Source organism: Microcebus murinus, chromosome X, assembly GCF_040939455.1.
Source record: "Microcebus murinus isolate Inina chromosome X, M.murinus_Inina_mat1.0, whole genome shotgun sequence".
NCBI classification, from domain to species: Eukaryota; Metazoa; Chordata; class Mammalia; order Primates; family Cheirogaleidae; genus Microcebus; species Microcebus murinus.
This window is the reverse complement of record NC_134136.1, coordinates 99,264,387-99,279,949: the sequence shown is the minus strand read 5'-3', so window position 1 is coordinate 99,279,949 and position 15,563 is coordinate 99,264,387. Positions and strand designations below refer to the sequence as shown.

General features: G+C 44.2%; 1 protein-coding gene across 3 annotated transcripts in view; it reads left to right on the top strand.

Annotated features, from left to right (window-relative positions):
- The window catches only part of PCYT1B (phosphate cytidylyltransferase 1B, choline), a 104,370-nt gene extending 95,574 nt beyond the window's left edge, over nucleotides 1-8,796 (top strand). For 2 of the 3 annotated variants that reach the window (XM_012784583.2, XM_012784585.3), the window contains exon 8: nucleotides 4,854-8,796. In XM_012784583.2, coding sequence (XP_012640037.1) covers nucleotides 4,854-5,066 — 213 coding nt within the window. In that variant the 3' untranslated portion in view covers nucleotides 5,067-8,796. The remainder of the gene's footprint in view (nucleotides 1-4,853) is intronic. The other variant, XM_012784582.2, reaches the window with a different exon arrangement.
- Nucleotides 8,797-15,563: the final 6,767 nt, after the last annotated feature.

The following is a 15,563-nucleotide window of genomic DNA, read 5'->3' as shown; positions in this document are numbered from 1 at the left end:
GGTGGCCTCAGGCAAGTTCCTTTGCCTCTCTAAGCCACAGTCACATCTGTATATGGGCAAAAGCTGTCTCCTAGGGCTGTTGGGAGGATTAAATTGGTTCATGCTTTCAAGTCCTCAGAATGGTGCCTGACACTCAGGCAAAAATCAGGCACTGTGGTATAGTTGTTGCTGTTTATCAGTTTGGCTAGAACAGAAGCATGGGCTCCTCTCTCTCCTTGAGTTTTGTCTTTCTTAGCAGAGGTCAAAAACAGATCATACTAGGATATTCTTTTTCATTTCTTTTTGACAGATATGCTAGCATATATCTGAAATACTGAAACCTTTAAAGGCATTTGTCAAGACATTTACTGCCTTACTAGATGTTAAGTACTTCTTAAAAGGGTAAACTTTGTAGGAGGGAAATAGAAAATTACTTTCATATGGACAGGACTATAAATGAGATTCTTTTCTTGGGGGAAAACTTGATAAATGGAAACCTCTTAATACAGTAAAAGACTGAATTTAAACACATTTTCTCTTTGAAAATGCCATGCCATGGTCTTCGCTATTTATTATATTTCTAAAGTGCTTTTCTTCCCGGGAAGCTCATTACAAACTGTCTCCTGACCAGATTTAATTCACCTCCTTTGCAGGGAAACTGCCCTGCACAATGCACCAAAAGCAGATCAGAGAGGCTGCAAACAGAGGCCAGGAGTTGTTTTGCATGGATATTGCATTTTTGGAAGTGTGATACCGTTGTTTATCATTAAGGATTCAAATTTTTTTCATTCCCTCAGGCAGAATAGTCTCCGTTATGAGTTTGATTCAAACTAGAGTAGACAAGTTGTAGATTTCTAAGAAAGTGGGCTTCTAATGGAAATGCTGACAATCCATTAACAGCAGGAGGGCTAATGGCTGCCACGAAAAATATACTTAAAGATTACAGTAATAAAAACACATATTTTAAAGTGCCTGCTAAAAGTTCAAGAGATTTTTTTTTTCTTAAATATTGCTGTTAATAATAGGCCACCTAATCCTTTTGGCATTTGATTTTGTCTCATAAATGGGCGTAATCTAAGGTAATGCTGTTGTACTGCACGATTTTTTTTCTGTTTGATTTGGAGGGGGAGGGGTTGGATGCCTTTTGGCAGAATTACCAATGCCCTTAATGGAAGGTAAATAATTGGTGTATTTGTAGATGTCTGGAATTTTAAATCTGGAGAGGATCTTAGCGATTGGCAAGTCAGTCATCCGTTATATCTGCTAGAGGAAACTTAAGGCTCTAAAAAATAATGGGGCTGGAGCTTAAACAGGAAGAATGAGTGCCTGGGGAGAATTGATGATGTGCCCATGGCCTTCATATTTTCTCACCGAAGTCATTATAGTAACGCCTGCCATTCCACCTATCTCCTTGCTTGGGTTACCTGAGTTCTCGTTCTTTTTCCTAATGTAATTTTTTTATGCTGATCAAAGTAATATATATTCAATAGAGAACTATTGGAAAGTAGAGAAGAGACTATTAATACAAATCACTTGCAGTCTCATTGCCCAGAGCAGTCACTGTTCATATTTGGCGGTATTACCCCCATCTGTTTTCCATCTACATGTGTATACATTCCTTCTACAAAATTGAGATCATGAAGAACATACTGTTCTCAGGTCATTCTGACATTGCAATCACTCATGAGCATTTTCTCACATGATGAGATATTCTTTAAGAACTTGATTTCATCAGCTGCTTAGTATAGTATCTTGGAGTTGTACAGGATTTCCCTAACCTATTTAGGAAGTTTGCAGTTTTATCTGTTATGGCATTGCATTGAATATCCATACACACAACAAATATTTAATTACATCTCTGATTATCTCCTCAGGAAATAAAAGTTTTTACATCTATTGCCAAATTACCTGTCAGAAAGATGTTGCTATTTTATCCTCCTGAGCCCTCACTAGCCATTACAAATTTTAAAAAAAACTTTAGCAATCTGATCTATAAAAAAAAAATTATCTCATTTCAACGTTTGCATTTCTTTGATTACTAGTGATATTGAACTTTTTTTATTTTTCTTACTTTATTATTTTTTTTCTTTATTTTTATTTCTCAACTGACATCTTACAAGCCAATGAACTTTTTTTTTTATAGTTCATTCAGAAATTTCTCTTGTGACTTGCCTATACATGCCATATGCCCCTTTTTCTGTTAAGGTTTTACCTTCTTCTTTTGGATTTATAACTTCTGTTTTTATACCAAGATCCATAATTTGTAGTTCAATGTTGCAAAAATTTTCCTATTTTTTTTTTTTTAGAATTTAAGTATGTTTATGTCAAGAACAACTTGGCCATTATATTTCATGTATTTTAGTTCCTTTTAAAACCCCATATAAACATCTCAGTAATAATGATTACAGGCAAGATTGATGAATGGATGTTAAAATTATTGGACAAAGTTTGAGGAGAAATAGGATATTTACATAGTCTCAAAGTACTTCTTTCAGGATATTTATTACAAAGGGAACAACCTTAGGAGAGAAGCCTATGAGGCACCACCTTTCCCAAGTGATCAAGGTTAACTTCTTCACCAATAACAAGAAATATCAACATAGTGGAGCTCTGAATTGAACTACCAAGAAGGGAGCATCACTTTTGTGGCATTGCAAAAAAAACCAAAAAAAGAAAAAAGCATAAAACTTCAGTTTAATCATAGGAAAACATAAGACAAACCTGAATTGAGATTCATTCTACAATTCATTTGCCTTTTATCTTAGTTTATGGTGTTTCTTGAGGTATAAAAGTTTTAAACGTTTATGTCAAACATCAATCTTTTCCTTTATGGTTTCTTTCTTTGCTTTTATGCTCACATCCAAAGATATTTCTAAAACACAAACAAGATCATACTTTTCCCTTGATTAAAATCTTCCCAGGGCCCTTAGGGAGGAAATCTGGCCTCCACCCCAGACTATAGCCACCCCATGGGCACTTGAGGTTCTGGTTATGACAAGCCACTTGGACTTAATACTCTCTGTTTAGCTGCCTGTGCTTGGAAAGCCCATTTTCCACCAGCTCCCATGGACCCACTCCCTGTCCCCACCCCCCTCTTCCTGTGCGTTATCAAAGACCCAGCTCAGACATGACCACCTCTTTTACCCCCATGGCCTTCTTCCCCTTCCTCCTGTGCAGCAACTGGTCCCCAGAGGGTCTCTGTAATGGTTTGTGAAACGAATAACCCAAGTGACAAGCAAAGTCTAAAATGGCTAATAGGAGAATTGGTTCTCAGGGCCAGTTTAGGGTCAAAAGATTGCTGGGGCTCAACCCCAGGCAGCACAGGCAGGTGCTCAGAAGTTGCTGGAAAGGAGCGTGGCAGGGGCTGAGCAGTAGCAGAGGGTGGGGGGCAAGGTAGGCCGGTGGCACCAGAAGGCCTGTTGGGCAGTCTCAGGGAAGGGCTCAGTTCTGGAAGCACGAGGCAGCAGTCACCTGCAGTCCCAAACTGGCAAACGGATCTTACCACCAAAACCCCTTCCCACCACACAGTCTTCCCCACACTGGCAAATGGCATTGCCACTTTCCAGATCCACTGGCCCCAGACTGGAGTCACTGGATTCCTTTTCCTCCCACACTCCACATCCCATCTGTCAGCGAGTCCTGTTGGCTCTACCATCAAAATGCAGCCAGATCACATACTGAAGGATTCCATTTTGATGCTAGTCTGGAAAAGTCAAAACTGTCAGGACAGAAAACAGATCTGTCACCAGAAGCTGGGGAAGGGGTGACCCCAAAGGGTCACAAGGGAATTTGGGGGCTGGGTGGTGGTCACATAACTGCATGCATTTGCTAAAACTCATAGAACTGTATACTAACAAGGGTGAGTTTATTGCACCTTAATAAAAATATAGGGGAAAATATACTGGGAATCTAACCATTTCTTACCCTCATCACCCTGGGCGGGGTGACTCTTGGATTCTTATCGTAGTGGGCTCATAGCTAATCTCCCAGCTCTCGCCCTCCCCTCCCTGAAGTCTGCTCCTAGCACAGCAGCCAGACTGGCCCTTTGGAAACAGAAAGCAGATTGCCACGTCTTTGATTAGAACTCTCTAGAGGTTCCTCCTCTCCTTGAGAAAGACTGTTCCTGAAACAGCTTCCCATTATGTCTCTGGACTGATCTCGCCCAGTGTCCCCCGCTCTCCCCTCCCCGCCAGCTTGCTCCCCTGCTGCCATGACAGCCTGGTCCCCACCCCCCCATCCCCCCCGCCCCCTGGACATATCGCGTGGGTCCCTTCAGAGCTCCCTTCCTCGGCTTCTGTCCGGAATTTCCTTTGCCCTCATGTCCCTTCCTGTGGTCCTTCCCTCATCTCTTCTAGATCTTTCCATGAGGCCTTCACTGAGCGCTCCATTTGCAGCCGCAGCCCCCATTGTCCCCACCCAACTTGCTCTCCTCTCCTGTCCTACATGTCCCACAGACCACAGTTCCATCTGACATACTACATCTTTCGTGTATTGTGATTCGCCCTCGTATCCATGAGGACGGGATTTTTGTTTTATTTTCTGCTCCCCCTCCAGTGCCTAGGATAGTGCTGTTTGCGTGGCAAAGCACGGATAACTCAGTTATATTTTGCAGCCCGAGGGAAAGCAGGGCAGACAGAAAGAGTCCCGAGAACTGGCAGTGAGGGTCATCTTCCCCGTTGGCATCTCGCCACCCCTGGATTTCACTCGGCTCCTTCCCATACGTAGTCTGGGGCAACGTGGGGTGTGGTACAAGTCTGTTGTTTGTGGGCGCGGGTGTTTTGGGGTAGTGGCTCTCCTTCCTGCCTTTCCTTTGTGTTTTGCTGCCACCTCGGGTCGCTGAGTTAACAGATGCCTTCTCTCGCATTTCTCTCTAGAAGCAGATGTTCCAGGAGAGGAGCAGCCGGATGCTGCAGGCCTTATCCCCGAAGCAGAGCCCCGTGAGCAGCCCGACCAGGAGCCGGTCCCCTTCCCGCTCCCCGTCGCCCACTTTCTCGTGGCTTCCGATCAAAACCTCACCCCCCTCCTCGCCCAAAGCAGCCTCAGCCTCCATCAGCAGCATGAGTGAGGGGGATGAGGACGAGAAGTAAAGGCTGCTGGCAGACAGAAGCCGCACCACACAGGAGGGGAGGAGGGCGGGTCACGGGGCATGCCTGAGTGGTGTTCGAACGGTGATGGTCACAGGAGCTGCAGCTCAACAGGGAGACCCTGGACTCTGCTAAGGGAAGGTCTTGGGACCAGGTCTCCCTCAACCTCCACACAGCCCAAGGTTTGGGCTCAGTACGGAGGTTTCCAGCCAGACAAGCTACACAAACCTTCTTAGCATCATCTAGAATCACTGTACTTTAACCTTGCTAAGGAAAAGATGCAGAGTGCCCCTCGGGGACTTGCACTGAGTGGGGCGTCCTGCTTTGGTCCTTATACCCGCCCCCACCAAGTAAACCACCTGTGGACGCGGCTGTTCCCTCAACTTGCTACTTTGGCTCCATAAGGGCCCTGCACGTTGCCTCGTACCACCCAAGCTCTGCCAGAATAAAGTTCTTTCCGATAGAGGTGGCAAAGTGCTTCTGAAACAGTTGAGTTAAAGACAAATCCAACTTTCTCAGTTCAGCCACTGAGACCTGATGTGGCAACACATCAACTCTTTCTAGTTCCAGGAAGGTGGCTCCTAGACAGCTTTGCTTTTAGGTCAGTTATAAAAGGTCATCTAGTGTGATCCTTAACTTTTTATTCAAAGGACAGTTTTGTCATGGAGAGCTCCACATAAGGCCTAATATGCTCCTGCTTGTACTTTTGTAATCATTGGTTTGACGTCATCGTTTTCCAGAAATTACCTTAATCCATGGGAACTGCAACAGAGAAAAGCATCCTAGATATAAAAAAAAACAAAAAAGAGGAGCTGCTTTGCTTTGGCTCTGCTTTTAGCAGATGACAAATATCTCCTTAAAGGATGCCAGTATGGAATGGCTTTTCCCATTTCTGACCAGTTAACAGTTTCATAGACCTCAAGTAACAGTTTGATGTACCAAACACATAGTATACCGATAGGGGGTGCTACCTGCACGTGCTACCTGTTCTATGTCTGCTCAAAATATGCCATCCCAAGGTGTATGCCATATGCAATGTGAATATATGGTGGTGGCGTCTTGCAATATACTCCCTCCTGCTCTCTCCACCCTAATCCCCCTCTGAAATCCTTGGTCTAAAGAACCATCTGGTTCCCTTGTGTCTTGGGCACTTTGTCAAAAGCTCATCCCAGATTCCTGTAGAAATGTTTTGTCCCAACCAGGAAATGAGCATGTTGTTCTCATGGCCTCCTATAAGATTTTAGGGTACAGGGGGGGCTCTGAAGAGTTTTATGGAGAATGGTGGGCTCAGCTGTGATCTCAGTATGTGGATGGTCTAGGTAGTACTGTAGTTCTCTCTGGCCCTGGGTTTGCCAAATGGGATGGAGACTAAGCATTCCTGCTGAGCTGTCTGAGGTTGCTGCTCCCTGATCACTGGGAGGAAATGAGCAGGTGGAGTGAAGGTTTAGAACCAGACTCTTGGGGAAAAATAGGTATTGCCTGGTTATCCCAGGAATGTCAGAGACAGAGCTGGGCTTCACTGAGCAGAGGCCCACACCAGCAACTTGGGGGCAGAGCCCAGCACGTCTTGTGACAGAAACACCCCTTTTCAGGGGTCTTGGCAAGTAGCCTTCTAGATGACAAAGGGGCAACCAGTGAAGGAAGGTGGCGTGTCTTTCCCCTTTGTGTTGGGATTGAACTACCTCCCTGCCCACCTGGAGATAAGTGGTGTTTGTTGAGAAGCAAAACTATGAGGGGAAGCTAACTTGGAACCTCTTTGTTCCTGGCACTTTCTCCAGAACTCCGTAAAGCACTCCTGTGGGACAGAGAGCTGGCAGGAACATGGCATGTGAGAAGAGAACTTTATGCGGTCAAGGCCCGCCCAGAGCACTGCTCTGCAGAGAGGGCAAGGGCCCCGTTCTTCCATTGTGCCCATTTAGTCTCTGTCTTCCATCGCGCACCCGGGACAAACTGTGCGTGTACGCCTGCCATTTCAGTTACTTGGCACTTGTAGCAGTGAAAGGGCAAGAGCAGCAGGCAAGAGAAGGTGGTGGAAATGAGGGAAGAGAAAAGGAGAAAAGAGGTTCCTGGGGAGAGGGAAAGAGGATAAAGAAAATCTCTCTGAAACCATTTCAGGACCTTACTTTGTAGGTGAAACTCCCTCGGGGAGGCCTTTTGTGCTCTTATTCCATGGCCCGGGGCAGATAGATCGACATTTACCTGAATCCTGCCCTGGAGCAAATAGTGTGGGGTTGATGTATCAGGCTGACTATAAATTTGCAGGCCTTATATGCCATACGGACAGGTGCCACTTTCATGACTCATCAGTGCCACCATTGCTGCCAATTATGGGAAATGTCCCATGCCTGGACTATTCCAGGGATGGGCCAAAACCACCCATAAGCGATTTCTAAATCTCACCCTCCTAACCTCCAACACCACCTCCCCACCTTCCCAAGGCTGCAGGCCTACTGAGAAGGAATGGGGAGGATTCTGCAGTCCAACTTTTGATACTTCTTGGCCATCTCTCAGTCTCTCCTGGCCCCTTCCCTGCCACCATCTCTCTGCTCTCAGGAGGAGACAGGGTTGTGCTTCCTTTGGGCTGGCTAGCCAACTATAAATGGCCAAGAGTGACGTGAGGCTGGAATGGGGAATATGGAACGTATGGTCCAAGCTTGGAGGGGTGAGCAGAAATGACAAGAAGGAAAGAGAATGTTTTGCCCCAGCATTGGAAGGAAGCTTCAGGCTGAAGGGGGCTAGAGGATAGAAACTTAGGACTGTGGACAGGGGCAGCTTAGGAAGATGGGAGACAGTGGGACTGAAGTAGGGTGGGAGCAGAAAGATAGTTATTTTCTGCTCCCTTTCAAATGTCAACTCGTCCCCTAATAGGTGAAGAAGGAAGGGATCCTTTTATACACATCCAAGGTTAGCAGATACCCACACAGGATATGGGGTCCCTGCCTCTCTGGCTTCATTTTAGTGCTTCTGTGTTAGCTGCTTACAGGGACCCTGACATCAAATGTTCAGCTTTCCACCAGCTAAGAAACAAAGGTGGAATTTTTACATGATAGTCGCATTGAATGGCTCGTTTCTGGCAAGCAAGCTCCTGTGTGCCGGGACCTTACCAAGAGGAGCAAGACGCGAGACATAGCCTGTCTCCTCACGTGGTGTGGGTGGAAGAGACCACAGCTGTGGGTTTCAGTCTTGCTCCGCGCCTTAGGCTACTAGATACTGTGATCCCGCCCCTTGAGGGAGGGACAGGAAGAGCACGGATTTATTTTCTATCTTCAGGACTGATTTTAGCATCCAGCCATACCCCAGGGAGAGAGATGAGACGGTGGTACTGGCTCAGCTGAATCAGATGATTCTCAGGCATCTGTTCAGCTCTAGCCTTGGCCATTAGATTTTTTTTTAAAGAAAGAAATAGCTCATGAGGCATTTGCAACTTCTCTCTAGACTCCTGTCTCGTTTTCTGTTGTGTCACTGCAATGTGTCCGGGGACAAAGCCATAAGAAGAGCATACATATCTAAGACTATGCTGTACATATAAGGCAAGACAAAGAATTGTCTGGGTTAAAGCACGACCTTATGCCCAAGCATTTGCTCTGGTGCTGAATAACGCGAACTACTGGAATCAGCCCCCACCCAACTCTGCCCCGCTCTCCCCACTCCCACCCCACTCCTGCTCCCAAACAACGCGGCATTCCCAACTCATTTATAAATAAAGGGATGCAGAATTGCACTTTTGCGTGTCATGGTTCTTAAATGCATGCTGCTGTGTGTTCCTATTTATGAACTCCAGCTCAACGTGGAAAAATACAGGCATTGTGGCAGCTGTCCCGGCTCACTGGCTGGCTCTGGCCAGCCGTGGTCCCCAGCGCTTCAGAAGGACCTGACTCTGTGCTGTGCAGAAAGGGGCAAAGTCTTGGAGTCGCCCAAGGACCCTCATCTGACTTAAAAGTTAGGGACAGATCCCCTCCGCAGAGGAGGTCACCTGGTGAGCCCAGTCAGGACCCTGAATTGTAGGTCCCACTGCTAACTCACTCTGTGACCTTGGCCAAGCCACTTCACTTCTCTGGCTTCACGGAAATGGTTTCTGAAGTCCCCTTTGCTTGTAAACATCTCTGAATTTCTGAGGCAGACTGTATTGCCCCCGAGGTGGTCCTCCAGTCCCCTGGGGCCTCCACAACTGATGGCATCAGTGACCGGTTTCACACCTCAGCCTCCACACTTCAAGCATCAAGATAAAAGGTTCTCAGGTCCCAACTACCTTTCTTTTTTTTTTTTTTTTTTTTATTGCTACATGGGCCTAAGTTTAAGAAACTACCTTTCTTATCTTGTCACTTGACAGGAATGCTTTTCAAACATACCTAAACTTTGGGAAGTGGCCATTTCAACCACTTTTCCATCTTTGGGGCAAAGCTCCTTTGATCAGTTGGACACAGACAGGCGTGGGGGTGCTACAGTAGGATCCCAAATGTCAACAGTGAAGGAAGATGCTGACATTCTGAAAATTGTGCTCACGTCCTCCACTCGTAGAATTTAGGAGCTTCCATTTACTCCATCTGGAGAGGCTGAGCTCTTTGAAATGGCCACAGTTCTGACATAAGCCTAGGCTCTAGAATAAATAAACCCAGGCCTGTAGTCAGCAAGGGAATAAATTTAAAAACAGAATACCTATTATTCACAGACCATATTATTTGGCTTTGCCACACAAATCAAAACATTTTTTTTAATTATTTTTTTGGTGTGTGTGTGACAGAGTCTTGCTCTGTTGCCCTGGCTAGAGTGCAGTGGCGTCATCATGGCTCACACCCCAGGGCTTAAGCAATCCTCCTGCCTCAGCCTCTGAGTAGCTGGGCCTGCAGGCCTGCGCCACCATGCTCTGCTAATTTTTTTTTTTTTTTCTATTTTTAGTAGAGTCAGGGTTTTGCTCTTGCCCAGGCTGGTCTCTAACTCTAACTCCTGACCTCAAGTGATCCTCCTGCCTCGGCCTCCCAAAATGTTTGGATTACAAGTGTGAGCCACAGAGCCCAGCCTCCCAAACACATTCTGGACAGGTTATATTTAAAGCAGTAGTTAAAGGTTTCTTCTTGCCTTCCATGATACCTCAGACATGTTCTTGAGGAGAAAACTATCAGTTCAAAGTATAATAAAATTCACATTTAAAAATCTAGAGGCCAGCGTGGTGGCTCACGCCTGTAATCCTAGCACTCTGGGAGGCTGAGGCTGGAGGATCACTCAAGGTCAGGAGTTCAAGACCAGCCTGAGCAAGAGTGAGACCCCGTTTTCTACTAAAGAAAGAAAGAAATTAGTGGAACTAAAAATATATAGAAAAAATTAGCCGGGCATGGTGGCTGGCGCATGCCTGTAGTCCCAGCTACTCGGGAGGCTGAGGCAGGAGGATTGCTTGAGCTCAGGAGTTTGAGGTTGCTGTGAGTTAGGCTGACACCATGGCACTCTAGCCCGGGCAATAGGGTGAGACTGTCTCAAAAGAAAAAAAACCTTGATATTTTCCCCCAAAGAGAATTAGCCTTTGTTAATAAACAGAACTTCTGGAGGAAAAAGTATGCTATCAAAAATGTTTCCATACACATATCACACCACACACACACACAGAGTCCTCTTGTATTGGAGTCCTCACTGGCTATTTCAGTTGCACATTTAAGCAACTTCTCTAGGTATTCAGCAGGAGCTATTAGACAAAAAGAGATGCTTTTGAGACACAGTATGACAGCTCATAAGCATCAAAGTATATACCCAGTGATCAAATTCTTTAAGAAACCAAGTAAAAACCCATAAATAATCAGTAAAATCTGAAAATATCATTAACAGCTCAAATATCTGTGGGTGCTAACACTTATGTTAGGACTTCTGCACTGCCATAACTTGTATTCTAGAAAAGACGCTGTATTGGCTAAATCTCAGCTGTACTTTACTATATTGGAGGAACGTTCAGAGTAGGGTTGACTTGTACTGTCCCCTATAAGCAATTTGTATTCTCCTTAACTTGAAAATCTTTCTTGGTAGGGAGGAGAAGAACTTAATCTGAAAGGTCACTGTACTCTATTCATAAAGAGCTCTGATGGGCTAGGCATGGTGGCTCACGCCTGTAATCCTAGCACTCTGGGAGGCTGAGGCGGGCAGATCGCTCAAGGTCAGGAGCTTGAAACCAGCCTGAGCAAGAGCGAGACCCCATCTCTACTAAAAGTAGAAAGAAATTAATTGGCCAACTAAAAATATATAGAAAAAAATTAGCTGGGCATGGTGGCACATGCCTGTAGTCCCAGCTATTCAGGAGGCTGAAGCAGAAGGATTGCTTGAGCCCAGGAATTTGAGATTTCTGTAAGCTAGGCTGATGCCACGGCACTCTACTCAGGGCAACAGAGCGAGACTCTGTCTCAAAAAAAAAATAAAGAGCTCTGACGGAGGGATTAGATACAACTAAAATATTTGATAAGTAACCTTCCATTTCAAAAGAATTAATGAATCCATATTTGAAAGAGTTTATCCTTTCCACAGGGACCTTTTCAACTTACTATACTTGCAAATAACCCTCTGGCTCTAAAATTTCTAAGTCTAAAGAAACCTGTCATCATCTGCTATGTACCTGGCAGGACATGATCCATTACATAGTGTGTTAGTCCATTTTGTGCTGTTATAAAGAAATGCCTGAGACTGGGTAATTTTTATTTTAAAAAATGAGGTTTATTTGGCTCGTGGTTCTGCAGGCTGTACAAGAAGCATGGGGCCAGCATCTGCTCCTGGTGAGGACTCCAGGGGGCTTCCAATCAAGGTGGAAGGCAAAGGGGGAACAAGTGTGTCATATGGCAAGAGAGGGAGCAAGAGAGGGAGGAGGTGGTGCCAGGCTCCTTTAAAACCACCAGCTCTCGTGGGAACTACAAAGCAAGAACATACTCATTATCGCTGGAAGGGCCCTAAGCCATTCATGAGGGATCCGCCCCAAGACCCAAACACCTCTCACCAGGCCCCACCTCCAACATGAGGATCAAATTTCAACATGAGAATTGGAGGGGCCAAACATCCAAACCATGTCACATAGCTTAAGAAGGTAACCAGTCTTTTTTACTTGTTTGGTAGTCATGTTCCACTGGACAGATGTAGACAAGATGCCATTTACTAGCCTGATCACAGATCCACATCGACACAACTAAATCACTGATTCTTCTTCTACGTTTGTGTATTTGGTACCCAGAGACGAACGATGCATAAAAGAAGTTGAAGAGGTGTATATTAGTTTCCTATTGCTGTAACAAATTACAATAAACGTAGTGGCTTAAGACAACACAAACTTATTATTTTATAGTCTTGGAGGTCAGAAGTCCAAAATGGGTCTTACTGGGCTAAAATTAAGGTGTCAGCAGATGACGGCAGTGCCTGTCTGGAGGCTCTAGGGGAGAATCTGTTTTCTTGCCTTTTAGAGCTTCTAGAAGTCACCGGCATTGCTTGGCTCATGGGCCCCTAACATCTGCAAAGCCAGCAATGGCCAGTCCAGTCTCTCACATAACATCATTCTGACTTTCCTCTTCTGCCTCCCTCCTCCATTTGTAAGAACACTTGTGATCACATTGAGCCCAGCTGAGTAATCTGGGGAAATTTCCCTATTTTCAGGTCATCAGCAATTTCATCAGCAACTTTAATTCCTTCTTGCCATGCAATACAATATATTCCTAGGTTCCGAGAATTAGGACATGGACATCTTTGGGGAGCCATTATTTTGTCTATCACAAGGTGACTAAGGACACTGGTTACAAACCCTTGAATCGTTTTCCAGGTCCTGATAGAGTTGAAGAACAATAATCCTTATGCAGATGGAGACACTGATTTCCTTCTTTTAAACATTCCTATTTAAATTCTTACTTAACAGCTACTAGTGATGACTTGGCTGAAATGTTTCTTGAGTCTTGATGGCCACAAGAGAAGTATGGACTAGATATAATGGGAGAAGTCTGACCCAAATGAACATGCTCACTAGTCCATGAGCAGAGAAAGTGTTGAATCCTCAACTCATGAACATGGAGCCATGGCCAGTAGTAGAGAAGGAAGTTTAAGATCTGCCCCCACCCTGTTCCCTGTACATACTCTCCAATCCACATTTGGCTATACCAAGATGATAAGTGAAAAGAATAGCTAATTAAAGTATTTGATTATTGGCCATGTTCCTATTGAGACCAACCCAGTGACACAGATTCTGGCTATTAGGCAGATCTGTTTTCTGTCTCTTCTCCCCCTGGGTTTTATTTGTTTTGGGGGAACCTTCGGATGCTGACCATGGCCAGTTTAAGCTGGGGCTCACTTCCAGGCATCCAGTATTAGCTCCTTTTTAGAGTAAATTATTTTCCCATTGTGGCCTTTGATTCTATACATTCCCATAGGTGCTGGGGATACAAAGACTAGAGAAGACACAATCCCTGTCCCCTGCTCCAAATTTCAGTTTAATAGCCTGGCTCTCAGCTCTGGTCTCACCTGACCAGCTCTACCTTCGACTTTACTGAGCTCTTAAAGAAAAGTCCATGTTTCTGGCCACCAAAACTTCTGATTCTACCAATTTTATAATAATTTTATTAACTTAATCATTTTAAATTATTTTACTAATCTCTTTGGGGTGAAGTGTTTAACTGTCCCAAAGTGTCTAACTGTACAAAGATTGCCACTTATTCAGATTGGGGGTAAATAAGAAAATCTGATCTATGAAAGATTTTCTATCTATTTGAAACCATTCTTTGAGTATGCTGAAAAGAGGATACTGATAATGTCATCCCTTAGCTAGGCCCAGGAACAGCAGTAAGGTTCTGGGTGAGCTACCAAAGTTGCCCTTGACACCTACTCTTTCCTTGAGGGCCCTGATAAATAGGCCTGTGCTCCTAATTGGACAGGGCTGTTTTATGGATGAGATGGTCATTCTAGGTCTCACCCTTAGATTCTCTGATTGCAGAGTGTCTGATGGGCCTCTTTCACCTGAATAATGGGGCATTTATTTGCCCTCACAGACTGTTATTTCATTACCAGTTCAAGCCCTAAGAGAAGTTTTCATATAGGAAGCTCCATTCCACTTATTGTGCTAGGTAATAATAATTATCTCTAACTTTAGAAATAATTATACTATCATATCACACTGTTATGAGGGAACTGTCGAAAGCTTCTGCATCCATCACTATTGTTGAAATCATTAACATGTTTATTTTGTTTGAAGACTGGCAAATTTTGTTTGGACAAGAATGCCAGAGAACAGTAAGAATAGCATTAGCCTAACTTAGAGTTTTTTGCAGAGAAGGAAACAGCAAGGCTGCTCAGTTTCCCCCAATTCAAATCAACAAGGCCTTTTCTTTTTAAATATTTCCCAGTTGCTCATTAAACAGAACATCAAGAAAGTCACAAGGCTCCTAAGCTCGCTCTGTGCCAGGAGACAGAATTTGCCACTGCCAGCCTTCTAGCTATTCCCAACGACTAGTCTATAGTCTGGACTTTACCAGTGGTTTTCAACCTTGTCACACATTAGAATCTCCCAGGGAACTCATAAAAATACTTTCCAGAGCCCTTCTGATGGATCTGAAGTGGGACCCAGGTCTTGGAGATTCCAACATGGAACCAGGTTGAGACCCTGTGGGCTATAGTAATACTTTAGCTCAGGAAACAAAATAAGCCTGAGAGTAACTGGACTCAAAGAGGTATATGATGAATGGCTTGTATAGCAAAGATGAGAACTGACTGGCCATGTGGCCACAATAGGAAAAGGTCTAAATATAATTTTGTTATTTTCTTATCCAAAGAGAGACTACTATGTTGATCAACATCATGGTTGCTATTAAGTACCTAGCCTGGTGACTTGGAAATGGGTGCTTGATGCTATAAAAATTTTCAAAATTCGACAGATGAAATGGCTGCCCAATATGGTTGCCACTAACCACATTGTGACTATTTAAATTTAAGAAAATTAAGTAAAATTTAAAATTCGGTTCCTCAGTTGCACCAGCCACATTTTCACTACTCAGGTGGCTGGTGGCAACCCTATTAGACAGCACAGATGTAGCACATTTCCATTATCACAGAGTCCTAGTGGTGGATGGTGGTCTACAGAAACCCTTCTCAGAGACACTCCTCCTACACAATGCCTTATGATTTATTTATGTGATCAAAGTGTAAATCTATGTGTTATTATGAAGTGAACATCTGAAAATATTATCAGTAATCACTTGTAAGCATGTATTACTAGGTCATTTGGAAAGGATCTTGAAATGAAGGACAAAGAAATAAAAATACACACCAAAGTACAGTGCTCTTCTGCAGCTTCATGGAGGCATTTGATCTTGAGTTGGGGAGTCTCTTTGTGAGTCTAAATTGTACTTATTTTATGGATTTCAAACCAGGGCAAGAGCAGCTGCTATGAAAATGCTATTCCCAAGTCATGAATGATGTCTTAGCACAGAGGCTGACTTTTGGTAAAATACAGATGGATAATTTAAAAATTCTGACTAAAACCACTGTCAATTTCAAAAGTCA